The sequence below is a fragment of the Solenopsis invicta genome, chromosome 16 (genome assembly GCF_016802725.1).
Source record: "Solenopsis invicta isolate M01_SB chromosome 16, UNIL_Sinv_3.0, whole genome shotgun sequence".
Taxonomy (NCBI): domain Eukaryota; kingdom Metazoa; phylum Arthropoda; class Insecta; order Hymenoptera; family Formicidae; genus Solenopsis; species Solenopsis invicta.
The window spans coordinates 5,961,282-5,980,181 of NC_052679.1; the positions used below are offsets into that span (position 1 = coordinate 5,961,282).

Genomic DNA, 18,900 nt, shown 5'->3' on the forward strand with positions numbered 1-18,900 from the left:
AGAAGCGGCATCTCGCATCTCGTCATCCGTTATCATTTTATTGCCTGCCTCATTTTCTAACTTCTCGATTTCCACTGATACGGGCCATTGATCCCGAGCTGGAGCGCTCCGGGTCTCTCTTGTAAATCATTTTTTTTTCTCCCCTCTCGCGATGCTATCTGCGAGTGTTGTAATCGCGTGACAATCGGCCGAATAATTTAGATTGAACGCGGAATTATTAATCGGACACTCGGAGAATCTGCCGACGACAGAACCGGGGCCCCGTTACTCGCGTGCCCCCTTCCGCTGGGGCGACAATGACACGCGACACTCGTGACGCGTGTGCATCATCGAGACACTGCTGCTCTACCCAAATCAGTCAGGAGTGTAGCCGGTACACTTTGGGCCAGAAAGAGAAAAAAAATATTCCAGCATAATCTCTCATGTCAAAAAATTAAATGTCAGAAGAAGTGTTGAAGGCCCCCTTTGTTTCACTCTCACAGTTTTCATTTTATCGCTACGCTCCTGTTTTATTTAAAAAAAAAAAGAAACGATATGATACTGTACATACTCTAACTCAGTAGTGTTACATAGTATCTTTAGCGACGCACTCAGACCATCGTTATACCGTTCACTTACATTTCGCCCTCGCCGCTCAAGCGCGGCGCTCCACGTTTTTCTTTTCCCTTTTATTTCTTTTCGGCTAACTCTCTGACTTCCACGCGCGCTTCTTTGGTTCTCTTCCGCCCTTCTTTCCGCCCCTTCTTTCTTCGGCTTTTCTCGGGCTTCGCCACTGCTGTCTATGCGTATACTTACTTTCTCTTCCACACTATACGTACTAATACTGTCGTTACGATACTTAACTTTCCGCCGTACCCTTCTCCGTACATCCCTCGTCCTTCCGGTTTTCTCAAGTCGTTCTCGACCCTCGTCCCTTCCGTCCGCATCTTCGAGATTTTTGCTCGAGCTCCCTCAGGGTTTGTTACATGTCGCATGATTTTTGGATATACGTCGATACGCATTATATTTTAATATTTAAAAAAAGAGAGATAACTAGTCTACTAGGACTTTGAGAAACGAACTAAGATAATGAATAAAGTAGAAAAGAGCAGAAAAAAAGTATAATCTTTCCAAGTTGGATAAAGGAGGCGCGAATATCATCAGATAGAATATTTTTTGCAAATATAAAATTTTTACGAGGTATGTGAAAGAATAATTTATTTCAATTCCAACGTCTATAAATGCACAATAAATCATTGCTTATTAATCGATTCTCTAGTCTCGATGCATTTGAAGTAGTATATTTTAATACATTGGATTTATTTTTGTAAATCAGACGACTAGTTAACGAAATTAATATGTAAAAGGATAATAAATAATAAATAACTAGATTGAATTTAATTTGCGTTTAGTGATTGCAATAATTTATTAACCAATATTTAGTCACATGCAGAATATACGTATAGGATCAAATCAACTCCCCGGTAAATTTGCACTTTTGTGCCGATTGCTTATGTACGTAGGCAAGGGATTGCACTTTTTTTTTTGTAAATTTTTTTAAACAAAAATCGTGCGACGCAAACGCGGACCTTTACAAGAAACAGAAGAAAGACAGAACAAGCGGACAACAGACGTGTTCGAGACGTTTCATATATGACACGGTGTCACAGCATCCGCGTAGCATCCCAACACGACGCGTGTAACCGCGTTCGCACACATTACACGACGCGGAGTGATTTCGCGGTTCTTCGCCTTCGCGATTTCCCTTCGTCGTCGAGATAAGAGGCCGGGGATAACACGGTAAGACGCAAAGCGAACAGCCGCGAATCCGGCCCCCGCTTTTTAGCCGAGCGTGTATCGTCACCGGCCAAAAAATCCGGACACCCGCTGTATACTCGTGTTACAAGGATATCGCTTACACATGTTAGCCGAGAATGCGTATACTCCTACGCGCGTCTATAGAGCTGTCTTTTTAGGCAAATTCGTGTCCACTGTATACTGTAGCTGACAAATCCGTAGGCACTACAGGGTGTCTTGAAACTCCTCTCGTCAATCATTCGGCTGGTTTAATTACACTGAAGAAATCATTTCTTTATGTTGAAGTAAATATATTTATTTTAACATCATTTCCTTAATTTAAAAAGATATTTATTAAGTGTAAAAATAAATTGTTTTGTACTAATTAATATTTATTTAAATCAAGGAAATGATGTTATTTTGAACATAAAAAGAACTTTCTTTTAGTGTGCTAACTCGCACTTGTCCAGCAAGCAGTCCCTCAATTTCTTTCAACAGCCCGTGACGAATTAAGTTGTTACGACGCGAGTGGTTCGCGTGTTTCGTTCCAAAAAAAGAGAAATTTCTACGTAGAGTTTTATCAGAAATTAATTTCAATGTAAAAAGATTATTAAGATGCGACTGTGGAAATAAGAGTTTCGTCCGTCATCGAAATATTTTTCTGAAACGAGGTGAAGGAATGGCTTCCTCGCGTTAGCCGAGATGCAAATTGCTTCCCCCGAGTTATCGGGGTTGCGCTCGGCATTTCGCTCGAAATTCATCTACAACACTCGCGAATTACTGTATTCGTTCAATTTTCGTGAACGTCACTCTGATCGACGCGCAGTTAGACGAGAGCTTTCGGGACACCTTGTACACTTAGTTGAAAGTTCCACCACCCATCAAGTGAGGAAGCAACTCACCGCACATATTCTCTAAGCACATAACAGAGCAACTCGCCCGATGCAGGAACGTCGAGCAAGGAAACTCTTCGCTTAAATGCAATTCGCGCTTTCGTTGCACTCCACTTTGTGCAGAGTCCGGGAGCTCCATCGAGCGGATGTTTTCCCTCGCTCGCGAACAACCCTTATCCTGAAATGATGGCGCTCGGTGAACGATGCGCTTGTCGCATCTTTTCTACCGTGAAAAAAGATTGATGTTCTACGTAATAGCGTAGAAAGAAACATTTCGTTCAAATTCTCGTCGCAGTCTCTTACGTCGTCCTCTTTGATTTTACGACGATAACAACTCCCGCGTGCTTTTTCGCATCTTAAATACACAGAAAAAAGAATTGGTATCGAATCAACAATTCATTGCTTCGTACATAAGCAAGAATATAAAATCTTTTTGAAAGAATTTGATAATCTTAAATAGATATAATTTACTTATCTGAAGAAACAAAATTGTTTGTTTAAAATTATAAATTCTTTCAATTGTATGAAATAATTAATTGTGGATTTGATATTAATTTTTTTTCTGTGTATAAAATGCATTTTTAGTGTTTCAAAATAAAATACTGATCTTTATTTTTTTTTTTTACAATTGTAACATTTCACGAGCGCCCACGGTAAGGTAAAAAAAGTACACGAGTATTTTGTTGACTCTTGTAATCGCCCACTCGTATATCGTTACACTGTTTTTCGAGTGAGTGACTCCAGCATTCGCTAATGAATCCTATTGCACAGATATATCGTCGACCTCCGCTCGATTGATCTCCCGATGTTAGTATACGAAATCGAATACGCAATCGCTTGAATGGAGAAGGAAAAGGGCACCTGCGTTCTCGCGAATGAATTGTTTAAAAGCGTGAAAAATCCGAGAATAATCGAACGTGAAAACGTTTATTAAATTTTTACGCCGCGTTCTCGCGGAGAACGGCGGAATTCTCGTCTCTCATTGAATTTTGTAATTCGGGATGCGGACGGAGATGAGGAACGTGACGAACGGAAATTCGGAAGGTTGAAAAAAAAAGGATCGCCCCTTTCCTTCGGACGAGGGTTCTGGCGAACCGTCGCTTATCTCTCGGAGAAGATTAAATTAGACGGCGAAAGAGGATTGGGCAATGTACCCGCGCTTTCGTTCGCTCCCTTAACCGATGGTCGCTTGATCACATTAGGTTGTTTATGTTCGCGTAAAGATTCCCATGAGTTTTTGAGCTGCTTGAAGCTGTACGTGTCGAGCTTTAACTCTTGGCGGCGGCAGCGGCTTTACTTTCGTAATCATGTTTGCATTAAATTAAATTAATTTCTTGCAATGGAAAAATATGTATAAATCACAAATCCCGGAAATTAGCATTGCATTATAAATTAACATCGAAATGATGAAACTAAATCTAAAAGAAATGAATATATTAATTTAATAACTTATTTTAAAATTAAAATCGAAGCCTGAACCGCGAGGGGTTAAAGCTTTCCTTTTTTTTATTTTACAAAGGCTTGATTATTTATCACGTAGAACATTCTTCGCCAATAGAGGGTGTCGCAGACGCTCTTCCAAGTTTAGTTTAGCTCGCTTTTGTAGAGCGTTCGCTATGGCTTCTAATTAGAGGTAACGATCTATCTCGCGTGGTTGCCCTTTCCCCTTCGAGTCTACGCGAGCGAGAATCCGCCAGCCAACTAACGTTACATTCCTGTGAAACAAAACAGAACAGCTGGACCGAATCGAGGAGGGCATGGACCAGATTAATGCCGACATGAAAGAGGCCGAGAAGAATCTCACCGGAATGGAGAAGTGCTGCGGCCTTTGCGTTCTTCCCTGTAACAAGTACGACATTACTTATTATAGCGTCTCTTTCCTCTTTCCTTTTTGTGCTCTTTCCTTCCTTAAAAAAGAAAAAAAAATTGAAAAAAAAAATTATCTACATACTTCACCGTCTCATTAAGTTTACTATTAATAAACTGCACTATTAGACCGCACGTGCGTTTTAAGATAAATTTAACACGCCTCATCCATATTTACGAGATTTAATTTCGAAGGTGAGTCGAATAATTGAAGCCATTGATCAAAGGATATTAGAAATTTATTTTAAATTTAATTCGTATTGTACGCAATGTAACGGAATTACATCACACTGTCATATTACTGTTGTGAATTGGATTTGAATTCCGAGTTTCATACCGGAATTGAATTTTCACGTGAAGGGAAAGCGCAAATTTGCAGAAAATTGATCTTTGGAATTAATCTTATTAAATGTGAACTTGGAGTTCAACTTCAAAACACCCTTGGTGTTTCCCGTTCCGTCTACTGAACGTCAGCTCTTAAATTTTCTTCCCGAGAGACCGATTTAATCGCGCGATGATCTTGCACATACAGAGGCGCCAGCTTCAAGGAAGACGAAGGTACGTGGAAGGGCAACGACGACGGCAAGGTCGTGAACAACCAGCCGCAACGGGTGATGGATGACCGCAACGGTCTCGGACCGCAGACCGGCTACATCGCCAAGATTACGAACGACGCGCGCGAGGGGGAGATGGAGGAGAACATGGGCCAGGTGAACACGATGATCGGCAATCTGAGGAACATGGCGATCGACATGGGCAGCGAGCTCGAGAATCAGAACCGGCAGATCGACAGGATCAACCGCAAGGTAAGTTGGAAGCGAGTAATGGCGAGTGAATGCGCACCACCGGCGGCCATACGCTGCACCGCAGTCGTCGCGCGACTTGGCATGGCTGTAAAGAGAACGATCCGCGCCCGTCGTGGTGCTCGTCGACATACCTTGTGTCGCGAACCTTGGTCGAGAGAACGGGACGTCTTTGAGAGGTCGTGGGACTCGGAGCAAGAAAATGGAACGTTTAAATCTTGGAGCTTCTACATTAGTTACTTGCACCCTTGCTCTGAATCCTTTATCTTAATTAAAAGTTCGCGGATTGTTTGATATGAAGGATTTTTGAAAAATTTCTGCTAATGACCGAGGGGGATAAAGAATTTCCTTGATTAACCACGCTATCGTTTGATGTAAAAAGACTTTTATGCTTTTATATTCGAGACGCTTTGTACAAATTTCGCCAAGGTTATGGGACTATCAGATTTGAGACTGCAGGTCGACAAACCTAAAGTATCAAGTGATAGCCTTCGAGACGTAATCCAGTATGTCGATGAGATATTATTGAAATCCAATACGCACTTGCAATTAATGACCACAACGAATTTTCTACAGAAAAGTTCGGTCTCAATTTAATGCCAATTTTTAATTGTCCGAACTATAGCAACGTGTACTCACAAGGCACGTGCACGAAACGTAAATTTAATTAGTCACAATTAATGCTAACGATCCGAAAGATGATTGATGCGACTTCACTGCTCGCGCGTGTGTATTGGATTACTGTAAGATGAGCAGACACGTGTCTCGGTATAGGTATGCGCGAATTTCTATGTCACAATGCACAGGCTCAGAGCGATGCACATCACGTTCGTCGTCGCTTTCGCTTTCTTATGTGTCTTTCTTTCCTTCCTTCCTTCCTTCCTTCCTTCCTCTTTACTGTTATAACCCTCATGTTATCCCAATCCAGGCAGGTGTCCTGACGACGTCCAATTTTATCTAGGATCGATTCCAGGACTCTCTAAGATTCCAATAAAATTTCTTTGCAACGCGAGACTGCATGCCCACGCACATGCATCGCACGATTTTAGCCACGATTCTCGCCCACCACGTTTTAAGTATCGCGTCCTTATTCCACGGCTCCTCGCTGAAAATTTGCCCGGGCACAAATCGCGCTACTCGTCGATCGTCCCTTATTTACAGCACAGCCTGCCTTCGGTGTTCTTACGCAATTACTGTACCACCCACGCGTCTAATCACGCTTCTGATTTACCTTTCCTTCTATTTCTATCTTTTTTCACGAAAAGTTTCACTTACCGAGGAACTGTGGTACTTTCTACGAGTTTTCAACGCAAAGAATTACTCGCTGGCAAATTAAAACGCGAAGGTGGGAGAGAGACTTTTATTCCGACTCAAAAGACAGAGAAGTGAAAAATCTTTATTTCATGTTATTTGTCCAGAGGCACCGGCATAATGGCTAATTGAATCTCCCTGTTCAATTATTGGAGTCGGACATTATTCAAAACAAAATAATATTTACATTCGAAAATGGGCAAGTTCGTCGGGAATAATCAAGCAAAATATAGAATTTTATCAACTTGTCGTTCTAGCGTGATAATTTTCAAGTGCTCCTTTTTAAAAATAAGAACGGTTGAAAACTCGCGTGACTCCAATGTTATCTTTGAATTTTTACCGCAGTTCCTCGTGGTAGATCCTAGACAAAAAAAGGGGAGGGGGGGGACACAGAATTGTCAGACCATAAAACGCTTCTCGAACGATCAATACGTATTCACAACTCGCGGTGACGATATTTCAATAATCATCTGTCATTACTTATTATTCTACGCGCTGTTATTGAACTTGCGATCTTTCTCGCCGTACGGGTTCGCATTTATCGCGTATGACACTCTCGCAGCGTTTACATTTAACCCGAATTAAGCGCGCGCGAATCAATAATCGACGCTCGGATATCAATATGACTGCAACCTTCCATATTTATTTAGACTTTTACCATCGAGCTATTTCTTCTCCCCTTTCTGTCACTCATTCCTTTTTCTTCTTATTAACAGCTCTTTACTGCCGTTTTCTTTCCTCCGATAGACAAGACGAATTTTTCTTTCCACTTAACATCTTTCTTTCGTTAATATTACCGTTATCGACGAGGAATATTGATCGTTCGAGGATCCCCGAGATACCCTTTAAAGGCCATGCGTTTTATATATTAATATAAATGCAATTCCATAGGAAAACATAATTTTCCGCATCCCTCGCGCGTAATCCGCGTAAATTTACATTTTAATCGGATGATTGTAAAAATCCGTGATCCGGAAAGAGATAATGGTCTTTAACGGGATGTGTCTCACGGGTGGTGTACAATCTCGAACAGTCCGCGATTAATCGGTCTGGAAGATTTATAAGCAAAAAGAAAAAAATCCAACGGGAGGATGAGAAAACTAACGGGAGAGATGTCAATCGCGTATTAACTTTTCACGATTGTCAAACGGAGTTCAATTGATTCTTTTTAAATATAACGTCACACCGTCCGTGTACGGTATACCTGCAGTATCAAGTTATCGATCGTATCGCTATACAGCGGCCAGCTGACGATTTTTCGCTGCGATTCAACCGGGGGGGGGGGGAGGGGTTGCGGGACGTCGCGACGCGAGATGGAGAGACAGGGAGAGATTGTGCACCACTCGCCGGTGAACTTAAGCCGCACGACCACACACACCCCCGCACACACCACACACACCTCTGTGACCGAAACCCGAACTGATAATCCGCAGGGCGAGTCGAATGAAACGAGGATAGCCGTGGCGAACCAACGTGCGCACGCCCTGCTCAAGTAAAATGCGTCTTCTATCTGTCTCCACGTATCCGCCTCCTCCGAGCCCCAAGTTGCATATCGCAGAGACGTCGTCGTCTCGAGCAAAGAAAAAAAAAAAAAAGCAAAGAAAGAAAGAAGTGGAGATTATACGCGCGTACTTATGTGTATTATACGTGTAGGGAGGCCTGAGCACACGCGTGATCTCGGGGCTGGGATTATATTCGGCGGGGAGGCGCGAGTCAGGCGGTAGATACGCCAAGTGCTAAATTATATAAAATCCACGCGCCTCGGTATCAGCTATCGAATCGAATTACTTGAATTGTTGATTCGACAAATGGGTTTAACGCACAGTGACGTTGTATACGCGCACGGATATTATTCGCACCAAGAGGTAGAGAAGGAGAGAGAGAGAGAGAGAGAGAGAGAGCTGTATCAGCGATATACATATCCGAATATAATATTCAATTATTGAAGCACGGCCGGGGGCGCAATAATATTGCAATTGATACGCGGTATTTAGCGCCGACGAAACGTCGGGATATCGGATTATTCGAATATTCCCAGTTCCGCGAACGCGCGAGTACCCCATCCGTCCTCCCGTTTCCCACATATTGCTGTTGTTTTCTCGTCGTCGCCCGGGCACCAACCCGATCCGCTAGCAACCTGTGCAACAACGAAAAACTACCACCACCAAATGATTACTACCACTTCTACTACTTCTATCGCTACTACTAAGCTTTTCGACGATGTACAGTGAACAGCCGCTCGATAGCCGCGGTACACGAAAGAGCTTCTCGGTGGGAATGGTCGATCTGGTATTCGCACAGCCGGCCGGTGCGAAGGAATATAAACCTTGCCGGTGAACTCTCTCACGAAAAAAGAGAAGAAAAGAAAATCTCTGTCATTTTCACGAGTCAGAAGCGACGGGTGTTGCTTTTCTTCCGGAGAAGAGATCGACTCCAGATTTGCGATGGAAAGAGAGAAAGAGAGAGAGAGTCCGTCGCTGAAATTGCCGAGTGCACCTCGAGTAGCTCGAGTTTCGCGCTGACGAGCGTGACACTGAGAAACGACCGGTGTGTCCCGTCTGTTAATCACGGACGGACTAATGGATCTGGAGTCGACCGAAGAAAATTCGCTTGCCCTCCTTCAGTAATTGCCACAATTAACCCTCCGTAGAACATCTGGGTCTTTCTTGGCACTCGCGCAATTTCACTCTCCGATTTCACCCTGCTCAAATTACAATTTTTATCAAATAAAGATTCTAACCCGTTTGAGTTAAACAATTATTGGGTAATGTAGCAGAGATTTTGAAAAAGTAGACTCTCTAGACTTTTTGAAAGACTAGAGCTAGTAATAAAGTTTGAACGACATAAAAAAAATATCCAGATTGCCTGCGGAGTTGGTAAAAATATGATTGTGTACGGAGAGGCTTAATAATGCAACACAGTCTCGACTGACAATCTAATATTCATAAATTTCTTCTCTCGTTGTCTAAAAGAATAGAGGAGAGTTGCGAAATGCCACTTGAGCTATAATTTTTATCTTATTTCATATTTGGTGCTGTTTTGAATGCAAATCAAAATTCGAAAGTAGCTTGATGAATCAAAACTCGATTGTATCTATTACTACATGTTAAACTTTTCAGTAACAACAAAATTAATTCGTCATAAGCTTTCCTGTAACATGAAAAATATCGAATTTATGAATCAAAATAATTAAAAATACATGGCATCACTAATTAATACTTATTTCATTAATAATTTTGAAAACCGAAAAAGCGACCAGATATTCCATAGTCAATAAATAACAATAATGAAAAGCACACCGAAATAAAACTGGCTTGAATTTATTTTTGCAATTGTAAATATGTACATATAATGAATGGAAAACATTCTGTAACAAGCCTTCCTTTATAACAATATAACAGTTCAATATAAAAATATGTAATTGTGTGTTATCATCAGCTATATAAATTGATGAAAAATTTACATCGGATGTACCTGATTTTCTAAAATGCTGATAGCACGCACAAAACAAGATGACTTAAACTTGTTAAATTTTTGTCTACATCACGTACCGCTATTTCTTATTTGTTTTTTATTTTTGTCACTAAATGTCGCTTATATGAAGCAAAGATATAAAATATTGAAGAAGCAGGCTTTAGGAGACCGCCAATCATTCAGCAACTCTCCCCTGATCCTAAGACGATTTGCAAATCGCGTCTCGATAGAGATTTCGTTTGGACGGCGAGCAGAAGCGCGACGTTACCGCGGCTACCGCGAGCGGCAAGAGCATCGCACTGGGATGTGTCATCGTTCCCTCGTGTACACACACGTTGTTACAAGGCCCATTACACGCGCTGTCGTTGTGATTGTACTCACGAACGGGCGTCGCCGCCGTTGTCGTCGCCGTCGACGGCGACGGCGACGGAGTGCCTCTTGTTGATCCCTTTGAGCCCCCGTGTCAGGACTGCACCGTTCTCGATCGCTCTCCGCCCTGATGCTCCCCGGGGTCGATCGGGTTAACACGCTTGACACGTCGCCGCGGAGCAGCATGCGAATTTCATCCTTCCCGGTGGTTCGCACGAAACCGCGCGGCTATATTGACTATTATTAGCGGTCACGACGCGCGCGGGGACCTGAGAGAGACCAGGAGCTTCGAGATTCTCGGAGATTTTTCCGCGTGGCTCCTGACGCATACGCAGTTGGAAAATTTAACATATTGCATGTTCCAAACGGTCCGCTCAAATTTTTGGGTTTTATTTTACACAAGACGAATATGTTGGAAAGTAACATAAATATTATGTGCAAAATTAACGCCAGAAGTGTAATACTTATGAGAGCATATTTCTTCAGGAAATTAACGTTGTATTTTGTTTATTTTTCTTTTAGAATTAGCGTTTCAACACTTAATTATTTTTATGTTATTTAATCATTCACATATAAATTGTATTATTTTTGACCCTATCAAATATAAATACCAATTTAAATACGAAGTAATTAAATAATTACGTTATGTTAAATTAATACTTGGATATATTAAAAATTCAATAACCATTTTAACAAGGACCACTTTATTATAAATACAAAATGTTTTCTGTTATGTATGCAATTGGAAAATTTAATATATCACGTATTCAAACGATCCATTCAAACTGGATTAATTTAACACAAGATGAATATGTTAGAAAATAATGTTGTGTACAAAATTAACACAAAAAATGTAATGCTTTGATACAATTTGTAGAAGCATATTTCTTCAGTAAATTAACGTTTATAATACGTTGACGAGTACATTTTATTCATTTTTCGTGAATTAGCGTTTCAAAACTACATAATTTTTTTTTATTTATTCGTTTATTCGTAAATTCTATTATTTAACGTAAAATATTTAAATAGTTCTATCTAATCACATTATATTAAATTAACACTCGACTATGTTAAAAATTAAACACAAAAGTTTTAACGAGGACCATCTTAAAATACAAAAAATGCTTTCCACTGTGTATATATATGTGTGTGTGATCTTTTCGCGATCGCGCGCGAAGAAAAAGGAATTTTGTTGTCTCCGTTTGTTCGAGTTGCCAGAAAACAAATGTCGGATACAATGACGGATTATCCGGCGTTATCTACGTGGTTTCTTTCGTTGGCAGGATAGAAGAATACAGAAAGAATTCGTAGCCGAGATAGAACAATTCCGTTCCTGTCCGAAACGCGTTTTGCTGACCGTCGTCGCTCCGACGGCGGAATAGGAATCAATTCGTCATTATAGCGCGTAACGATTCGCGAATTCAGCGAAAGGATTTTCGAATGAGATTCGTTTTAACGTTCCTTCGTCCGTTCGTGCTAACGCTGACGAAAATTCGCTGCGTCAACGGGAAACACTCTCCCGGAACGTCAAATTGATATTCCCGCGATCGATCCTGGTTTCCTTCTTCGCCACGAAAACGCGTCGACGTCACGAGCGGCAAATCATCCGAGAATCTTTCAGCTCCTGCGAGGTCCTCGAGGAAAAAGAAATGATTTCGCAGTTGTTAAGGAACTTGCAGCGGTTCCGATCCCCGGAAGCCTAGATCCGCAACCGTCGATCGGTCGTCGACGTCCGCAGCTCGCGCATACGACATTGCGTTCTTGTTTTTTTCTTGTTCTTTGACACGCAGGGCGAATCGAACGAGACGAGGATACAGGTGGCCAACGAGCGAGCCCATCAGCTACTCAAGTAAGCGGCCACACTCTCTGTCGACCATCCGCACCCCGTCGGCCGCTACGAGCGTTACTACCATCACCCTTCACCACCACTACCACCAACAACAACACAACAGCAACAACAACATCGACACCAACAACAATCAGCACAATTACACTCGACAGCCCACTCGATCGTTTGCTCGCGGTCTTTATCGCGTTTCGTCTGTTAGAACGTTATCTTCGTTCGCGTTCACCGATACCGAGTCGACCGGTACCTTTCGAGTTCGGTGTCGTCGGAACACGTTAATACTTAATGAAAATACTTAACCCTAAACTTGACTGAGTGGATTTCCGTTTTTGTTGTGTCTTTTTCTTCGTTCGAAGTAAGAGGCTGTGCGACCAAAAATCGTCGCGAAGATACGTCAATATACTTCGGGCATTCGGCCGTATGATTCCTCTCGAGTTGTTACGAGTGCGCTCCGAGTGGCGCGGCTGAGGGTATAACCGACGTTAAAGGAAAAATAAACGTCGAATTTGTTGATACTGGTGAGTGTCTGTTGCATTTCCTTCGCACAACGCGTAATCTTTGGACTCTCATTTCCTTAGCTTTCGCAAGTTTAGGGTTAATATACGCCGAAGCAGAATCGCGCGTTTACGGATTCGGAGATTGAGTTTGATTTTCGGAATTGGGAATTTGAACGTAGCAAGTCCGGTTCCTGATTTAGCGTCGAAGGCATCCGATCTAATTATCCGTCGAACTTCAACCTCGTTAGTCTCCCGCGCGCTCGGCAACCGTAAATTAGATTTAATCTCCGACGCGTGGCTTTTTGTCCTTACAAAATGGCAATAATTCGCCGACGAGGAGCTTCGAGGAGCACTCGAAGCGAGCGTTTCGTGGCGTCAATGCGGCTAATCGGTCATCAAAGCTGAATTAAAAAATAGAAAGAAAAAAAACGGATCTCTAACTTAAGATTAACGGAACAGTCTCATTGTACCGCATCACAACGAAGAAGCCGATGGAATTTTTCTCTAGCGTGGCAAGAGCGTCGGAGTTATCGCGTAGTTTTAAAGAGACGGAGCTGAAATCCAATCTCTGGCTCGCGGGAACGAGCAGCCTCGTTCTCTTTGCCGGCAGAGTTAGCGCGTTGAACCATGTTGGAACTTAAGTAAAAGAATTATATATATATATATATATATATATATATATATATATATATATATATACACCTCTCGTTAGTCACACATGTACACATACACATACCGGGGAAATTCAAAAATGCACGAAAAATTGCAGCGATCAATTCTATTCTCCCGGTTTGACCGGCTCTAGAGAGAAAGAGAGAGTCGGGCGGGACTGTATTGGAAACGCAGGAAACAAAAACGGAGCAACAAAAAAAAAACAAATACGAGGAAGGAACAAGATAATAGTACAAAAATTATTACACTTATCTCCCGTTAGAGGGAAAGAAAAAAAGATTTCGATTATAAGCTTTTATTATTTATTTGTCTCATCGTGTATTGCCGCTCTCCGCGATTACAACCTGCGCTTGAGGATCAACACTCGAACGTGTCAGCGAATACTGTCTACAAGCGAAAGAAGCACGACACACTGATCTCCCTCTCCCTCGAGTCTCCCTTCGAAACGCAGAGAGGGGGAGGGGATTCCGTTGTTTTCTCCCCTTCCCTCCCGATCGATTACCCGTAGAGATTCCCGAGATTCGGTATCGAATGGATTTCGAGATCGTTTTTCGCGAATTTCGCCGGGCGTGCGAAAGATACGCGGAGAGATTGCGGCGACTACCTTGGAGGAGGAAGGGAGTGGAATCCACGCGAGCGCGATGGACGAGGGAGCAGAGGAACGAGGGTGAAAGAAGAGGACGAAGTAGGAGAAGAAGAAGAAGAGGACTTTTTACATGGCGAGATAACCGAAGCAACGAAGAGAACGCGTTCAGCCACACGATTATTAGGAGTCAACTGAAGCTGTAGATAGAGCGAGGTCTTCTTTCGTCGTTAAAGAGAAAAAAAAAAGCTCGACTCGCACTCGACAACGTAGAACGTAGGTGTTACTCCCCCTTGCCCCCTCCCCCTGTCCAGCCCAGCTCACCCGTCCCCCAATTCTCCCCTTTTGCGCCAATCGCGCCGAGATCACAGTAAGGTTTAACTCCAAAGAAAGATTGTACATTACTGTATTTACACGAGGGCGACGTACCTACCTTGTTAAATCGTACGATGAGAAGAGGCGGTCGGTAGAAAAGCCTTTCGACACGCGGCTCGAGAATCGGCACCTGTCGGCGACGTCCTGGACGACCGTCGTGAACCCGGAATGAACTTTCGTGGACCTTACTAAACACAGCGGGATTGCGCGAGTGGTCCCCTCGCGTGGTGAATCTCTTAGGGTAAATCTCTCTTAATTGGTATCGCGACGGCAATTTTTAAGGGGTAATACTCTCGGACCGTAGTATTCGTCGTAACACAATTTTGTAAACTACTAGTCTACCGGTGCGCCACAAATTACGAGATCCGAGGATCGTCGAAGTCCTTGCGATCTGTCGCGACCCTTCGTCCCTTCCAACGCGCTGCACTTTTTGAGACGCCAAGGGAATCGGATCGGATTCACAGCTCGAGATGTTAATGATGACGATTGACGTTCTTTTCACGCCTCTGGTTTCCGAATCATAGAGAAAAAAAAAAAGAGCGACATTTACGGGTAAAGTAACCAGAAGATGGGTGTCGATGTCGAGCGGCGCGGTCAGTAAAGATCGAGCACAAAATAAATAACTGCGTAGCCTTTTCGATTTCGCTTGTCCTTTGCTTTCTCTCGGAGAGGGAAGAAAAACAAAACGCCCTTCGGACGCTTCGCCGGACGAACGTGCTACAAGAGGAGTGAAAGGGTTCGTACGAATTTCGAGAATGAGAGAGAGAGAGAGAGAGAGAGAGAGAGATGAAGAACGAAAAAATAAAAGTGCGTGTGAAAAAGAGAGAGAGAGAGAGAGATTGTGCTACGACGCGAGATCATTAGGCCTATAGTGATCACTTAGGTCGAGAGAGATTTTAAATAATTATAAATAGATGTGGGTGCGTGATGTACGTGCACGATCGCTGTTCCATTTCTGCCGCGTCGTTCCTCGACGATGGGATCTTCCCGACCGGTCCTGAAGCGACGACTTGCCTTCGACGACGGCGGTCGAGCCGCACCGATAGCTTTCGAAAAACGCGAAATACTGAGTTAGAAGTTAGAAAGTTGCCGATGAAATTCTTTGACATTCGTCGTCGGGGAGAAGACCGACCTTCGAAAAATCTAGAGTCGGGAAAGCCGACGTTAAAGAGCAACGTGGAAACCGAACGTGGGACGACCGGTGCGCATACATCACCTATTTGCATATATAAATATATACATACATATATTTATGCATATGTATACATAGTCGTGTAGGGAGCGAACGCGGTGAGCCCTTTCTTAAATAGTTCCAGGTAGAAGAGTCGAGAGTTGCGAAAGAAGGCTACTTCAAACGAACGAGCGAGCGAAAGAGAGAGAAAGAGAGAGCGAGCGGAGAGTATCTTTATTACATATTATACATATATTATATATATATAAATAAACGAGTAAAAATAGTTATAAATATATACATACTTATAAATATATAAATATAATACGGGATCGAGCAATATTGTACTTGTTAAATTCGTCGTTACTGTTTATCACCGCCTATTGCGAGACTACGTACTTATTTTACGAGTATTATCCACGCCCCTCCTCCCCCTTATTATTCCCCGTCTCCCACCCCCCGGCCCCTCTTTATCCCGACGATTAAGTCATATCGAATCTGCAGGTCTATGTGGTACATTTTAAACACCTACTCACACAAACGTACACACAAATAATGTATAGATACAGGCAATTAGGTAGATAGATCAGAGTAGGGATACGACGATTAAAAACTAACGGAGTGAGGAGGAGATAAAAAAAAAGAGTGCGTATGTGCGTATGTGAGAATGAGAGAGAGAGAGAGAAAGACAGAGAGCGAAAGAAGGATCTTGCGCTAACGAGAATAATGACGCGAGGGATGAAGAGCGCGTGAGGTGCGGAGGAAATCCGGAGTTTAAAATAAAAATCAAGCTCTTTGTAAATGCGCGGAGTGTGCCGGAACTGTCGGATGCGCCTGCCCCCAAAAACTAATCGGGACGAAGGAGCTTTCCCTTAAGAAAGTGTTAAAAAAAAAAAACACTGATTAGCTGTATAAGTACCTGATGATGTTTCATCAGTTTTCATCAGTTACTGATACAATCAATCAGTTTTTTTTTTCTGAAGGATAAAGCTCCTTCGCTTTTGGATACAATCTCAAGCAAATCCTAGTATTTTAAATCGTTTAGCTTCGATGAATTTGGTCTCAAGGACGCGGATAAGATTGATAAAAATTAGTAGTTGGCAATCTTATTGTTAGATTGAGTTGTTCCAAGATCAACTTCTAATTAACTCATGGATTAATTAATCGTTTTCGTCTCGGGATATCCGTCGTCCGCTTCGAGATACGTCAGGTGAAAATTGACGAGACGATAATAACGCGCGAGTCCTCTCAAATTAGAGAGCGAGGTCTTCACGGCCGCGGAGAGGCGTCCGACAGATCCGAGGGCGCTCTGTATACGAACACGGAAACAATATTCCATATCTCCTAAGCGACAATTACGTACCTTGACATAGCTAATCGCATCGAGAGTTAACGTTAACGGAGATCGAAAGAGCTCCAGCGGAACTGCCGGCAATGTGATATGCGGCCTCAATCTGCGACTAGAGGCGTAAAACTTTCGGGAATCGATGCTGTGGCACGAGATCGAGTCCAGCTTTTACATCCGATCGGCGTTAGAATATCACGTTTCAATAACAGTCTTATATTAAATAGACTAAATTTAACACAACTAAATTTTTCCTTCTCAATTAGATACCGAAATGTGTTTAAAAAATAAAAAAAGTCTGTAGCTTTCCTTCTCTTTGATCCTCAATCTTGTAGACTTTATGAAATTAATTGATCTAGAGTATTTGATTGGGTTTCGCCGTCGGAACTCGTTCCATCGATCGATTCCTGCTTCGGAAATGTGCGTGAAGGTGCGAGCCACCTTCGCGTGTACTTACCGCGAAATACGAGTGCGAGAGAGAGACAAAATGTACTTGGGACCACCATGCAGACGTGCAAGGTGTCGTGGAGGGCAATCTTCGAGGCACTCGTGCAATCCGTATACAGTAGAACGGCGACGGATGTAAAGCGAAATGAGAACGGGAATGAGGATCGCGGCGCATGGTAAAACGCATTTGTAAATTGTAAAGTTACTGACGTAAGCAGGGAAAAAAAAGACGGGACACGAGACCAGCTTCTCTCTTTTTAGTACTGATTATAATGTCGCTAGATGTTATTTACGATACCGTCGTATAAAAAAAAGAAAAAGAAAAAAAGAAGTTTTACTCCTCGGCAGTACCATTATAACAAATGCCTGTGTATTTTACTTCTTGGCAATTAATAAACCTTTAAGTATTGTACGCCGCTTCAGCTTCTTCGCACGATTTCCTGCGGAATCAGTCGTCTAAACCAAAAGAATCCGGAGAGATCAACGACCTACGGAACTTCGAACTTCGAAGCTCAATCGCGCCATCAAAGATAAATTGTCAGAATCTAACAGCGTGATGAGTTGTCTTTTGATAAGGATTCGCTTTGCGTAACGATCTTATCACGTTCGGTCTTGAACATGTCAATATACGTGCATTGCTATTGTGAATAAAAACAATAAGATGCATCTCACACGTTAGAGTCAAGGTAAATGCTATTTACTGGATGTTACATTGCTATTGTGTACGAAATAATTCTGAAGAGATGTTACAAGAATTTTAGAATCTGAAGAAGTTGAGGTAATAAAATGTTATTATTTGTAGTAAAACGTGTGATTTTCCACAGTCATATCACTTATTGATCAGATAACAAAAAACGCAAGTATCAATGTAAAGATTAGATATTTATTTTATAAAAATCGTGCTACAATAATTGCAATATTGCATAGCAATATAAACCAAAATTTCAAATATTTTCGAGTTTCAGCTCAATTTCATGTAAAACCGTTTTCTTATATTAAAAAATAATTGAATAGTATTGAATAGAAATGATCTAAGTAAACAAAACTTCAAGAAAACGCACGATATCATAATACTTAAATTAAAAACGCAAAAATTGCGAATTTTAAACATAATTTTTTTAACGGATTATATGAAAATAATTTAATGAAAACAGAATCTAACTAAATCAAATCTTAATTAGTTAAAATCCAATTTCTCTATGTTTATTAGTTTAAAGACGTTGTCTATCAGATGTGAAAGGTAAGTCTTATAATTTATATACCTAACTGACGTACAGATATAATTTATTCTCATTTCATCCTGGAAAACATAGAAATTTGCAGAAAATATAGTATCAAGAAATAATGTATAATAGTACTGATAAAATAAGATTACCTTAAAATGACTTATATAATTAAAAAGTAATATGCACATTGTATCGATTACTTGAAAAATGTCCGATTTCGCCCTCAAGTTGAACATGAACGTTTTA

The 18,900-nt window shown here is 41.8% G+C and overlaps 1 protein-coding gene across 9 annotated transcripts in view; it reads left to right on the forward strand.

Moving 5' to 3' along the window:
- LOC105204791 (synaptosomal-associated protein 25) overlaps positions 1–17,840 on the forward strand; it is a 46,608-nt gene extending 28,768 nt beyond the window's left edge. For 7 of the 9 annotated variants that reach the window (XM_039458547.1, XM_039458550.1, XM_011173990.3 and 4 more), the window contains 3 exons: positions 4,401–4,518; positions 5,068–5,341; positions 12,283–17,840. In XM_039458547.1, the coding sequence (XP_039314481.1) occupies positions 4,401–4,518; positions 5,068–5,341; positions 12,283–12,345 (455 nt within the window). In that variant the 3' untranslated portion in view covers positions 12,346–17,840. Of the gene's footprint in view, positions 1–4,400; positions 4,519–5,067; positions 5,342–8,082 lie in introns of all 9 variants that reach the window. The other 2 variants (XM_011173999.3, XM_011173998.3) reach the window with 1 other exon arrangement.
- The last annotated feature ends 1,060 nt before the right edge of the window (positions 17,841–18,900 follow it).